The 12,894-nt window shown below is 37.0% G+C and overlaps 1 protein-coding gene across 1 annotated transcript; it reads left to right on the top strand.

Moving 5' to 3' along the window:
* The first annotated feature begins 1,291 nt into the window (after positions 1-1,291).
* Positions 1,292-3,036, top strand: LOC128550344 (ficolin-1-like). Its single transcript, XM_053529231.1, has one exon. It carries the CDS (start codon positions 1,385-1,387, stop codon positions 2,321-2,323), a length of 939 nt encoding a protein of 312 aa, XP_053385206.1. The 5' UTR covers positions 1,292-1,384; the 3' UTR covers positions 2,324-3,036.
* Positions 3,037-12,894: the final 9,858 nt, after the last annotated feature.

Genomic DNA, 12,894 nt, shown 5'->3' with positions numbered 1-12,894 from the left:
TCTAACCACGATATTAATTTACCTCATGTTATATTTACAGCAAACATTAACTATGTACACATAGCAAGACTTGTTGCAGTACCTTTCATGTTTCCATGTCATATGCTCATGCTAGTGTCATAAACAGTAAGTTTTATATAATTATATGTAGCAAAGTTAGATATATTCCAACGTAAAATCGATATCAAATATGAAAAATATTTAGTGAGGGCTGAGTACACCTTTAAAACTAAACAGTTTTCTCCCTCTAATTAAGAACAAATATTGCTTTCACTTATTTAAATTGTACAAAACTGGTATATCATATCTGTAAATTTGAATAAAAAATAAAATTAATTAGATATGTGTCATATATATATTATATATGTTAAAATCGCACTGTCCGTCCGTCTGTGCGTGCGTCCGTGCGTCCGGTAAATTCTTGTCCGGGGACAATTTGTCACTAATAGTGACAGCTCTTGTTTGTGTTATTTTACAAAGCTTAAGCGTCATTATGTACATTTTTATGAAGTAATCTTTTATTGCTTGATCATAACGCAGTATATGGCTTTTGAGTAGTTGCAAATTAACAAAACGCTAGAATACAACAGCTCATTTCTACAGCAAAGGTTAGCAAAATACAACGTGCACTTTGACTTGTCAAAGACATTGCTCTTTGTACGGTCTGCTTATATAGGACTAATGTCATATACTTATAGTAAATTTGACTTAAGTGGAGTTTGCATATGTAGCTTCTGTTCCGAAACAACTGTCATTGTTTCACGTATCTGTCTTTGAAAATTACATTTTAGCTATAAATGTCAGTTTTACAAACCTTTCTGTCATGGCAATATCACATATTGATAGAATCATGGTCTTTTATATAAAGAACAATTTTATTTAGGACTGTAAAAAAATGCAGTTACTAGATGATTATTACAAACTTTCTTAATGGTTAGGATCGAAATCTGGTTGATTTGAGAAAACAAAATCAACTAGAAGATTACTTATAAGCATAGAATGCAAACAAGCAAAACAGATAACAGACTCAGTTGAGGAGAGGTAATGCAAACTTCAACGCCGCTCACGCCCTTTTGCTCCGGCGTAAACCGATTTTGAATTTATAATTTTCAGTTTTACGACAAACACCTGATCATAAGTAAGATATATTTAATCTTTTCTGCGTGTTTTGTTCTATTTTCTATACTATTAGGTTTAATTTCTTTCTTTGCTTGTTTTTTTACTTGTACAAATGTTATCTGTACAATCTCATTGCAAACAAAACGTAAATATAAAGGCCTACATCAGTACGTTTAGCTATCATTTATGGTATTGAGTTTTGTCTTGACTATTTCTGTGTTTAACTCTAAGAGGATAAACATTTAAAAAAGAATTTATTACTAGTATGAAGTTTAGTATGGATTTGAAAATTATTTTCCTGACTGCAATCTTGGGAACTGTTTGGGCTAAAAGTGCAAACAATATTTATATCCCGCTTGTTAAAGTTCAGACTGACGGCGGTGAAGTGTCTGAAAGTCAATATGTTACGAAAGAATACATTGAAGAAGTGTTTGTAAACATATCAAACCGTCTCGACTGTAAATGCAATTCAGACGGGTCTAATCATGCCACAAAAACAGACATAGCGGAACTGAAGAGAGAATTGATTGCTATAATTTCTGCTGTGATTAAGGAAGAAAAAACATATGCAACAGACTGTGAAGATATCCAAAACGACGGTAACCGAACTACAGGCATTTACACGATATACCCGTTCCAAAAAGCAAAAGAGAACATTTCTGTTAGATGCGACATGGATACGTCTTCCGGTGGATGGATTGTTATACAGAGACGAGTTTCTGACACTGACTTTTATAGGACATGGGACGAGTATGAAAATGGTTTTGGAAATCTCAGCGCGAACTTCTGGCTTGGAAATCGTTATTTACATCTGATTACCAGTCAAGACAAGTACGAACTGCGTGTAGATCTTACTAATTATGCTGGAGAAACGGCCTATGCACATTATCGTGACTTTAATATCGGTGATGCAGAGTCCAGTTACCAGTTGAGTGTCGGTGGGTATAGTGGTACTGCCGGCGATTCTCTTTTAAGGTATCACAATGGAATGAAGTTCTCTACTTATGACAGAGACAACGACCCCGACTCCCGTAACTGCGCAGTGCTGTATCATGGTGCCTGGTGGTACAAAAGATGTCATAATTCCAATCTAAACGGAGATTACGGTAGCACTGAATCAGCCAAAGGTCTCTCCTGGGCGGCATGGAAAGGAAACCATGCTCCAATGAAAATCACAGAGATGAAAATTCGCAGAGCCGGATAATTTGATTGAACAATGAAAGTAATTAACACTCGCTTTTGTTGTATTGGTATGAGAAAACGAATAAAAACTATCTATCTTGTTATCAGTATATCTTTAGAATGAATATCAATACTGCTTAATGCATTTATATCAGGTGTAAATAAGACACTGTTAATGTGTTATTTTATGTTAGAATGCCTAACTCAAGTCTAAAATAGTTTTATTTGTAAATTGTGTTCCAATCACTCAATCTGGCAATTAAAATGAGATTAATATCACAACCGTGTCTTTCTTTTAACAAATATATTCCTGTTAAAACCAGATGAATTTAATCTACAAAAGACCCTTTTGAAAATTTATTCCTGTGTCAAGGTGACTGAAAAAATACGTATGTATAATAGCAGACGAAGCATGACATGAAAGGTCTTCTCTGGAATACGGAGCTACAATGGAAGAGAGTCGTCTGTGAAAACCAAAACAATTCTTATACTCCTAGCTTCTGCTTCTTTAAAACTATGTAATGTTATATTATATATATGTTTTATTTTGCGCGCTATCGAAATTAATATATTTAGGTACTTTATAGTTAGTAAACTGATATAATTTATTGTCGCCTGTAGAATATTTTTATTGCCCTTTTGCAATAAAGTTTATACTGATTTGTGTTAGATTATTCTGCTACCTAGAATGTTTCATATTGTAAATTGAAAAATAAAGTGCTAACTTAAAACCTGTGTTTAGTTTTTCAGTTGTAATGACACTGTCCCATTCTCAACCCATTTTTATAAAACATCACTGGAAAAGGGAAAAACGAATCAGTAATGATCATTAAAAGTTTACTAACAATATAAAATGGTTCTTGCAACAGCAGATACACATTAAACGTGTCCGGGAATTTAATTCACGTGCTCTAGAATGGAGTCTTGTGATCTTTCCTTCTGGATATCTAGGTCCCCTTCACTATGAATGTGACATTCCAGTTTGTACACACAAATGAATATATCTTTTTTTTTCTGGTTCAACTATGTTTCTAACAGTGTTTCAGTTATGTAACGGCTATGGCACGCCAATTGTCCAATAATTACGTGAAGTTCACGGTCGAAAAATTAGGAGTAATGATCGATAAACCAGGTTTTTCGAACGTAAAACAAGGTTTTTCGAATACTAGCCTATATTTTTGAGCGAAAACATATGATAACACCGTAAACTATAGTTCACGCTCGTAAACGTCGGTTCACGCTTGTAAACCAAAGTTCACGGCCGTAAACATAGGTTCACGTTCGTAAACTATGGTTTACGAGCGTGAACCGGGCTTCACGAGCGTAAACATAGGATAACGATCGTAAATATAGGATAACGACCGAAATTCGTATTTCAATCAAGAAACCTAGTTTATCAAACGTAAACCATGGTTTACGGTCGATATATTAGGATTATAAAATAAACTATGAATTTCGGGCGTGAACATGGGTTTACGGCCGTGAACCTATGTTTACGGACGTGAACCTGTGTTTACGACCATGAACCATAGTTTACGGACGTGAACCTATGTTTACGGACGTGAACCTATGTTTACGACTGTGAACTTGGGTATACGAGCGTGAACCTAGGTTTACGTTCGATAAACTAGGTTTCTCGAACAAGACTATGATTTTCGGTCGTAAACATAGGTGCACGTTTGTAAACTATGGTTCACGCTCGTGAACCCAGGTTCACGCTCAATCGAAAAACCTAGTTTATCGAACGTAAACACGGGCTCAAAAGCGTAAACTAGGGTTTACGCCCGTTTTCGCTCGAAAATGTAGGTTACTATACGATAAAGAACGTATGATTGGCTTGCCGTGAAGCATAGTTTACGGACGTGAACCTATGTTTACGAGCGTGAACCTATGTTTACGAAAGTAATCTTGGGTTTACGAGCGTGAACCATAGTTTACAAACGTGAATCTAAGTCCAAGGTTTACGCCCGTAAACATAGGTTCACGCTCGTGAACTAAGGATAACGACCGAAATTCATAGTTCAATCGAGAAACTTAGTTTATCGAACGTAAACCTGGATTCACGAGCGTACGGTTTACGCTCGCTATCTTATGTTTTCGCTCGAAAATATAAGTTATTATTCGAAACGCCTGGTTTTACTTTCGAAAAACCTAGTTTATCGATCGTTAATCCTAGTTTTTCGACCGTGGGTTCACGTAATTATTGGACAATTGGCGTGCCATAAACGGCGGCAGTTAACCCTGTACCAGTACAAACCTGTTCTCCGCAAGTTACTGTCAACTTGCCCACTTGAGCCAGAGGTAGAGGACGGATGATTTCATACACAATGTCTTTTATCAAATTGTCACGGAGAACATGCGCTCTCCTTATTGAACAAAGCGGTCGGGTTTTTAGTTTGGTAAATACATAAAGCCTACATGTAAAAATAACTTTTTAATGTGTTTCTTTTCGTTAATTGCGCTGCCGTTTGTTACCCCCACTCGAAAATAATTTAGAAATATATATAGCCACATATACCAAATGGTGCAAAATAAAATGATATACATCCAGAAATGACGTCATCAATCTGGCAACCGATTATGAAAAGATACTGCTAAATTATGTCTGAAGGCTTATAATTTCAAATGTCATGCCATTAAACAAGCTACTGTGACAGTTTAAATATTTGTATTTACACTTTTTAAGAAAAAATATATTTAATCCAGTTTAATCTGTACCCCACCCACCTAATTTACAATACATTTTTACATGTCGCTTTTACCTCTCGGGAAGGGCCGTCACTAATGTTGGGAAAATTTGTGGGCCAACCCTTTTGCATCTGATTTCAATGTAGACATTACTTAACATGTTTTTCTGACTTTTATTAATCTATGTTAAAATAACGCATGTGTTTATTTGTATTTTAAACATGATTTTTTTGCAATAAAATAGGTTTAAACCTCTTGATATTCATTATTTTCGACCTTTTTATCGAGTTGAATTTGAAAAAGGATAATTTCTAAAAACTACAATAATAATAATAAAGAATAACAGACCCCTTAACTTATGGTGGGCCGGTGGTCTAGTGGTAACCAGCTTGACTGTCAATTCAAAGGTCAGAGGGTCGAACCCCGTTCCATGCACTGGAAATTTTGCTCTTGAGTGTATCCCACCTAACTAAGAGGCATGTACTGGTTCTTCCCAGGAAAGACGGCTTCGCGTGTATCGGTGTTGTACACCGAGCACGTTAAAGCCCTGCTCCGCGGTTATTCAAATTCTATTGTGTGTATGCAACCCATGATTACAATAGGTAACAGTTAACGGCCACGCGCCACACTTTAGCACACAAAACCACAGGTATTCTATATAGAATTTAATACAAAATAGACTCTATTTTGACAGGCGTCACTGTTCATAGTCAGGATTTCCATGCTATTTCAGTGACAATTTAAGGTTAAAAGGTAGGACTGGAGCAGATCTTTAAAGAACTAGACCGTCTATTCGCAAAGAGTTAGGCTAAGTTGGCCGGACAGGCATGTATCTAAAAAGGACTTCTCTCTATCTGTTCTGGGGTCTTTGTCTCACTCTGTCCTCTCTGGTCAGATCGCTCTGTGTCTGTACTGGTAGAAGATGAATTTTGAGCCCTGTGTGGCTGCGTTTGCTATATGTAAAGCGCCTTTGAACGTGTTTATCATGAAAGCTATATAAATCTGGTTTAATAATAATAATTACCTCCGTGGGCTTGAGCTCAGCTCGTGTCGTTCTGTGAGCAAGACATTCAACTGGGTAAAGGGAGATAGATGTTCTACCCGGTAGCCCGCCCGTGGTATCTTAATCCAACTGGGCTCCTAACACAACATATTCGCTCTTTAAAAATGCAAAAAGGAACTGAAAAAATGGTCTCTTCATACAAAGGTCTCTTTAAAAGGCGTGGCCTCTCCGGTAAGTTTGACTGTATAGTATTTTTACAATACCGATACATTATAAATGACTTAATGGCCATATACAATATTGGTAGATATTGGTAGATGTTGTTTCTACATCGAATATTCCTATTATATTAGTGACAGAAGCAAATGTTTCGGTAATATATTTGGTCTCAAAGCCTGCAATTGTCTAATTTTCCAAAGACATCTGACTCAAGACATTTTCAAATAAGCTTACACCTTCTTCACATTGACCTAAAATAATTTATTTCCGGAATACAAAGACCCATAACATAGAGTTAGATCCCTATTAGAAATTATTTTTATTATTACTCATCTATGACAGTACAAGGTTCACTTATTAAGCATTATATGGCCTACATTATTTTGGATTTAATTTTTCAAATTTTTGATAACTGAAAAAGTTATGCCTTTTTGCTGCCCGAATACTTCTTCCATATTGAATATAGCTTTTTTTAAAAAAAGCATAATGATTATTTTGTTCCAGTCATGTCACTGAATATTGCTGAATTTACAGATTTTCCGGACAACGGAAATTTTTGCTATATTTAGGTTACATAAAAATGTTTTAGTAGTATGTACAGCTAAGGACCATATAAATAGTTTCATCATAGGTCCAATTTCTTTCACAGAACTTATGACCATTTTTGATTGTGGTCGCTAGTTCATATTGAAAATTTCAGATTTGTCTGAAAAATGGTTAAAACTGGATGTTTTCCATACCTGTAGTGTTAAAAATGTTTTCATTTACATCAGATGTTTTCTTCATTAATGAATAAATTGTAAAATAGTGCATGCATTTCGATAAAACAATACATATTTATAAATGAAAATTTAGTGACTTTCCTGTTTTTAGGCCATTTTCGGCAAAGTTTGTAACTATTAGCCCTCCCCCACCATCCCGCCACTTCTTTGAAAGGATTGCATTTTTTCTTTTGAATTCAATTCTTAATTTGCATTTGATACCGGTAGATATTTGGATATTTTAATAATCTGATAATGATAAAGTTCTGAAATTTCATTTTATTTCAGTTCTGTTGTTAATAGTCTCCTTGATGACAGACCCGAACCACTCTACCAAACAAACGGAAAGCAGTATACTGAAACTACAAAGGAACGGACATCAAAGTATGCCATTTAAAATGTGATTTTGAAAGGCTGAAAGTCAGTATGATGTATAATATTTATCTACATATTCAGAAGAGTTAGAAGTTGTTGAACAATATATAAATGACATTGAATGTTGGATAAACTTTTAGAGACTATGTTCAGTGGAAAAGGCTTTTTACCCCTCACAATCCCCACTCCCTCTAACGGAAGGCATACTGTAGACATATTTCGCACAGTCAGTATGTGGATTAGTTAGTTAGTTTGTCGTTGTTTAGCAAGTAGATCCGTGCGTACTTTACCAAACACAACCATATATTTCAAAACAAAAGTAAATTACTAAACCGCGATTTCATGTCATTCTCACTAGCTGTTACTGAGATACCAGCTTACTTAATTCCTACATCATTGTGAAGATGCAAAATGTAGTTATGGGACCTGTGTATTGGACTTTTTAATAAATTCATTTTTTTTTGTTCCTGACACACCAGCTTACAAACCAAAACTTAAACCTATCAGGGTGCTGACGAAAGGGCGAGAGAACAAGAACTTCAAACACTATCTTTCCTTTGAGAATGGCAGGAGAAAGTGGTCGGGGTCGAATCACTTCCCATCATCGTTGTGCTTTCAAACCGCGCTTTGGGAGTAAAATTCTTTCATGTGAAGTACACATCAAGCAGGCTTGTCCATCCCAGGTGTCTGTCAATGAAATAATGTTGGATTTGATAATGAAATGTGTCAGTGGCTAAACTGGAGTTCTGTCCCGTTTTCTGTTTTAGCTCACCCGTCACGTAGTGACAAAAATGTGAGCTTTTTTGTGATCGCTCTTCGTCCACAATTTCTTGTGAACACAAGACAACATCATCAAAGTTTGCAATCGATTTTAATCAAACTTGCACACAACTTGTATTTGCATATCTCACTGGCCAGATCCCATCATGGGTTCCAGTGTCAGCTCGCTCAGTATAAAAAGATAATGTTGCATGTTATCATTTTATTCAAAGAAGTATAATTTTTTTTAAAGCTCTTTGTTTTATTAAACTCGCTTAATAAATTCAATATTAAAATACACTCATGTAATATCTTCTATTTATTTACTAGCTATACCGGTAATTTTTAGAATGATTCTGATAACATTGCAAGATGCAGCTTTTTTTGCTGCAGACTGTTCCAAGGTGATTCCCCTGGTTATCTTGTGTCGATTTTATGGACTGTACTGCGACTATTTTACTGTTCTGTGCTTGTGTAATTATACAAAATATGTCAGCCATTAATACTTTAATTAATACATTAATACTTCCAGTTCATGAAGAACATGAATAAATTTCCTACCATGATAAGATATGAAATTTAAACTTAGCCTAACATATGACCAATGAAAATTGTTAAATTATTATGTAGTTGACAATAATGATAGATATCCTGTAATTACAAACACTAAGGAAAATAAGAAGTCTCAGTTTCTTGAAATGTTCCAGATAATCAGACTGACTATGATTGAAATCTATGTAGTTTTAGGATACATCTATGTTGCCATACGACAGGCTATATTTTAGATTTACAGCAAAACTTGCTTCAATATTATCACATATTATTCATAAATTTATTTTGGCTTAGAGAGATTATTTTGATCATGTGATTCCCCGCAGTGGACTCTTTAATAGATTTTTCTCAGTTCATTAGAAGTGTGAAAGTCGTATTTACCTAAAATTTGAACAAAAACATAGTTGGGGTATATATGTTGGTAATTACCTTGGATTAACCCTTTCCCCGAAACAATCTTGTCCATATTTTAATTTGGAGAGCACCATTTAACTGTTAAAAGGGGTGCTTACCAAAAAAGATACTGACTGAATGGGTGCACGGATGTGTAGGCTGATGTCGGAAAGACAGAATCAATCGTGTCCAGAATGATAAGAGTTAATCCAGCTTTCGTAGATGCTACCAGATCTGGCAAAATCAACTCGAGCCGAATCACGCTACTTTTAAAATAATCTTAATATATCGATTAGCACTGTGTCAGAGCAAGGCCCAGTCCTGGTGAAGGTATACCGTTGTGTGCAAGGCCTGGCAGAAGTAATCATAGTGACTGTCCTTTGAGAACGAATATCACTGTGTCAGAGCAAGGACCTGTCCTGGAAGAAGTTATACCGCTGTGTCAGAGCAATGTCATGTCCTAGAAGTTATACCACTGAGTCAGAGCAAGGGATTAGGCCCTGTCCTAGAAGTCATACTACGAAGTCAGAGCAAGGTTCTGCCCTGGGAGAAGTTATACCGCTTTGTCAGAGCAAGTCCTAGTTCTAGGAGAAGGTATACCACTGTATCTGAGTCAGGTCCTGTCCTGGGAGAAGTTACACAGCCATGTCAGAGAAAAGCCAGGTCCTGGAGAAGTATATATATCGCTGTGTCAGAGCAAGGAAGGCCTTGACCTGGCAGAAGTAAAACTGCTGTATCATAGCAAGGCGCTGTCCTACGAGAAGTTATTCCGCTGTGTCAGAGCGAGGTCCTGTCCTGAGAGAAGTTATATGACTGTGTCAGAGCAAGTCCCAGTTCTGTGAGAAGGTATACAACTGTGTCAGAGCAAGGTCCTGTCCTGGGAGAATTATACTGCTGTGTCAGAGCAAGGTCCTGTCCTGGGAGAATTATACTGCTGTGTCAGAGCAAATCCTAGTTCTGAGAGGTAATACACTGTGTCAGAGCAAGGCCCTGTCCTGGGAGAAGGTATACTACAGTGTCAGAGCAAGGCCATATCTTGGGAAAAGTAATACTGCTGTGTCAGATCAAGTCCTAGTGCTGGGAGAACTTATACTGCTGCATCAGAGCAAGGCCTAGTTAAACCACTGTGTAAATGCAAAACCTAGGCTTTGGAGAAGTTATAATACCATGTCAGAGCAAGGCCCTGTCCTGGGAGAAGTCATACCACTGTGTAACTGCAAGACTTAGACTTAGGAGAAGTTATAATACCATGTCAGAGCAAGGCCCTGTCCTGGGAGAAGTTAAACTAATATGTCAGTCTGAGCAAGGCACAGTCCTGGAAGAGTGTGTGTGTGTGTTCGGGTTTAACGTCTTTTTCAGTCATATAAACGACGGTGTCTACTTGTAGCAGTAAGCACAATGCCCAACTTTATAGTGCTGCCTCACTGGAATATCACGCTGTAGACACGTGACATGATACCCCACCCAGTCACATTATACTGACACCGGGCTGACCAGTCCTAGCACTCTGAGCACCAAGCGAGGAAGCTATTAGTACCATTTTTTACCTCTTTGGTATGACGCGGCCGGGGATCAAACCCACGACCTCCCGCACTTGAAGCGGACGCTCTACCACTAGGCTACCGAGGTGGTTACAGTCCTGGAAGAAGTTATGCCACTGTGTTAGGGCAATTTTAGTCCAGTCCTGGGAGGTTATACTGCTGTGTCCTGGTAGAAGTTATACTAAGAGTGTATCGATATATTGAAATTCACTGTAACACGATACATTAGTATGGTGATACACGTATCGCATCATAGGCCTGTTTCACGATACAGAAACAATACAGTAACAAGAGGGCCATGAAGGCCCTGCATCGCTCACCTGACCTTTTGACCTAAAGATCATCAAGATTAACATTCTGACCAAGTTTCATTAAGACATGGTCATAAATGTGGCCTCTAAAGTGTTAACTAGCTTTTCCTTTGATTTGACCCGGTGACCTAGTTTTTGACCCCACATGACCCAGATTCGAACTAGACCTAAAGATCATCAAGATTAACAATCTGACTAAGCTTCATGAAGATACAGCCATAAATGTGGCCTCTGGAGTGTTAACAAGCTTTTCCTTTGATTTGACCTAGTGACCTAGTTTTTGACCCCACCTGACCTAGATTTAAACTTGACTTATAGATCATCAAGATTAACATTCTGACCAAGTTTCATTAAGATATGGTCATAAATGTGGCCTCTATAGAGTGTAAACTAGCTTTTCCTTTGATTTCAGCTGGTGACCTAGTTTTTGAACCTACATGACCCAGATTCAAACTGGACCCTGAGATCATCAAGATTAACATTCTGACCAAGTTTCATGAAGATACATCATAAATGTGGCCTCTACAGTGTTAACAAGCTTTTCCTTTGATTTGACCTGGTGACCTAGTTTTTGACCCCAGATGACCCGATATCAAACTCGTCCAAGATTTTATTGAGGGTAACATTCTGACCAAGTTTCATTAAGATTGGGACAAAATTGTGACCTATACAGTGTTAACAAGCTTTTCATTTGATTTGACCTGGTGACCTAGTTTTTGACCCCAGATGACCCAATATCGAACTCGTCCAAGATTTTATTGAGGGTAACATTCTGACCAAGTTTCATTAAGATTGGGCCAAAATTGTGACCTCTAGAGTGTTAACAAGCTTTTCCTTTGATTTGACCTGGTGACCTAGTTTTTGACCCCAGATGACCCAATATCGAACTCGTCCAAGATTTTATTGAGGGTAACATTCTGACCAAGTTTCATTAAGATTAGGCCAAAATTGTGACCTCTAGAGTGTTAACAGTCAAATTGTTGACGACGGACGGACGACTGACGACGGACGACGGACACAGGGCGATCAGGTGAGCTAAAAATAGAAACATTGAATGAAAACATTCATACAATCAGTGGTAAAGACAGTAACTTAACAAACATCACTTACAAAAATTCCTTTAACTTTAAGGCAAAAATTGCAAGTACTTTCCAAGTGTAGGACCATTGATTTGTTTTTATTTTGTCACATGAATGCTGACTTACAGTTCTCAATTTGTATTGCGATATGTACCATATCGTTGCTTCTGTCTTCCAATATATCTTGTATTGTGAGACAAGTATTGTTACACCTGTCAGTTATACTGTTGTGTGAGAGCAAGGCCCAGTCTAAGCCTGAATAGCTCTGCAGAGTCTCAACTGATTCTTAATAAATACAGTACAACCTCTCCAGAGCAGCTCTCTCTTAAGCAAAAAAATCTCTATAACAACATCATCAAAATATACTATCAAACTTACCTCTCAAGAACAACAACCTCTACATAACAGTCAATACTTGTATCTCCAAAAGAGTGTTGCTCTACATAGGTAGCACTGTATGTGAAGCACACTAGACTTCAAGGGATAATGTGTAAAAAGTTTCACCCAACAATAACTCGGGAAGTAATTATGACTCGATATCCGTGTACAAATAATGCTAGGGGCAAAGCAATCTGATTATCAACTGGTTAGCTTTAAGATGATTCAACCATTACCTTATTCTAGCTCCTAGACTTTGATATATATATTTTTTTAACTTTTATTTTAAAATTGTGAATGTAGCCAGTCTATATCCTATGTCCAATATCATATTACAGCCAGTTCTCTACGAAAATATCTCTAAAATAGACTTGCATTTGTCATTATCACATAAAATAACAGAAAAACTACTCAAGTTGAAATTTTGTGATAAATTTATTATCAGTCTTGAATAGTGGTTAGTCTACCATTACCTCGTCTACTTTGTTTTTCTTTTGGGTGTGTGTGGGCGGGCGGGGGAGGTGTGAGAGGAAT

The sequence above is a fragment of the Mercenaria mercenaria genome, chromosome 17, assembly GCF_021730395.1.
Source record: "Mercenaria mercenaria strain notata chromosome 17, MADL_Memer_1, whole genome shotgun sequence".
Classification (NCBI taxonomy): Eukaryota; Metazoa; Mollusca; class Bivalvia; order Venerida; family Veneridae; genus Mercenaria; species Mercenaria mercenaria.
Note: the sequence above shows the minus strand (reverse complement) of the source record. Positions and strands in the feature narration are given on the sequence as shown.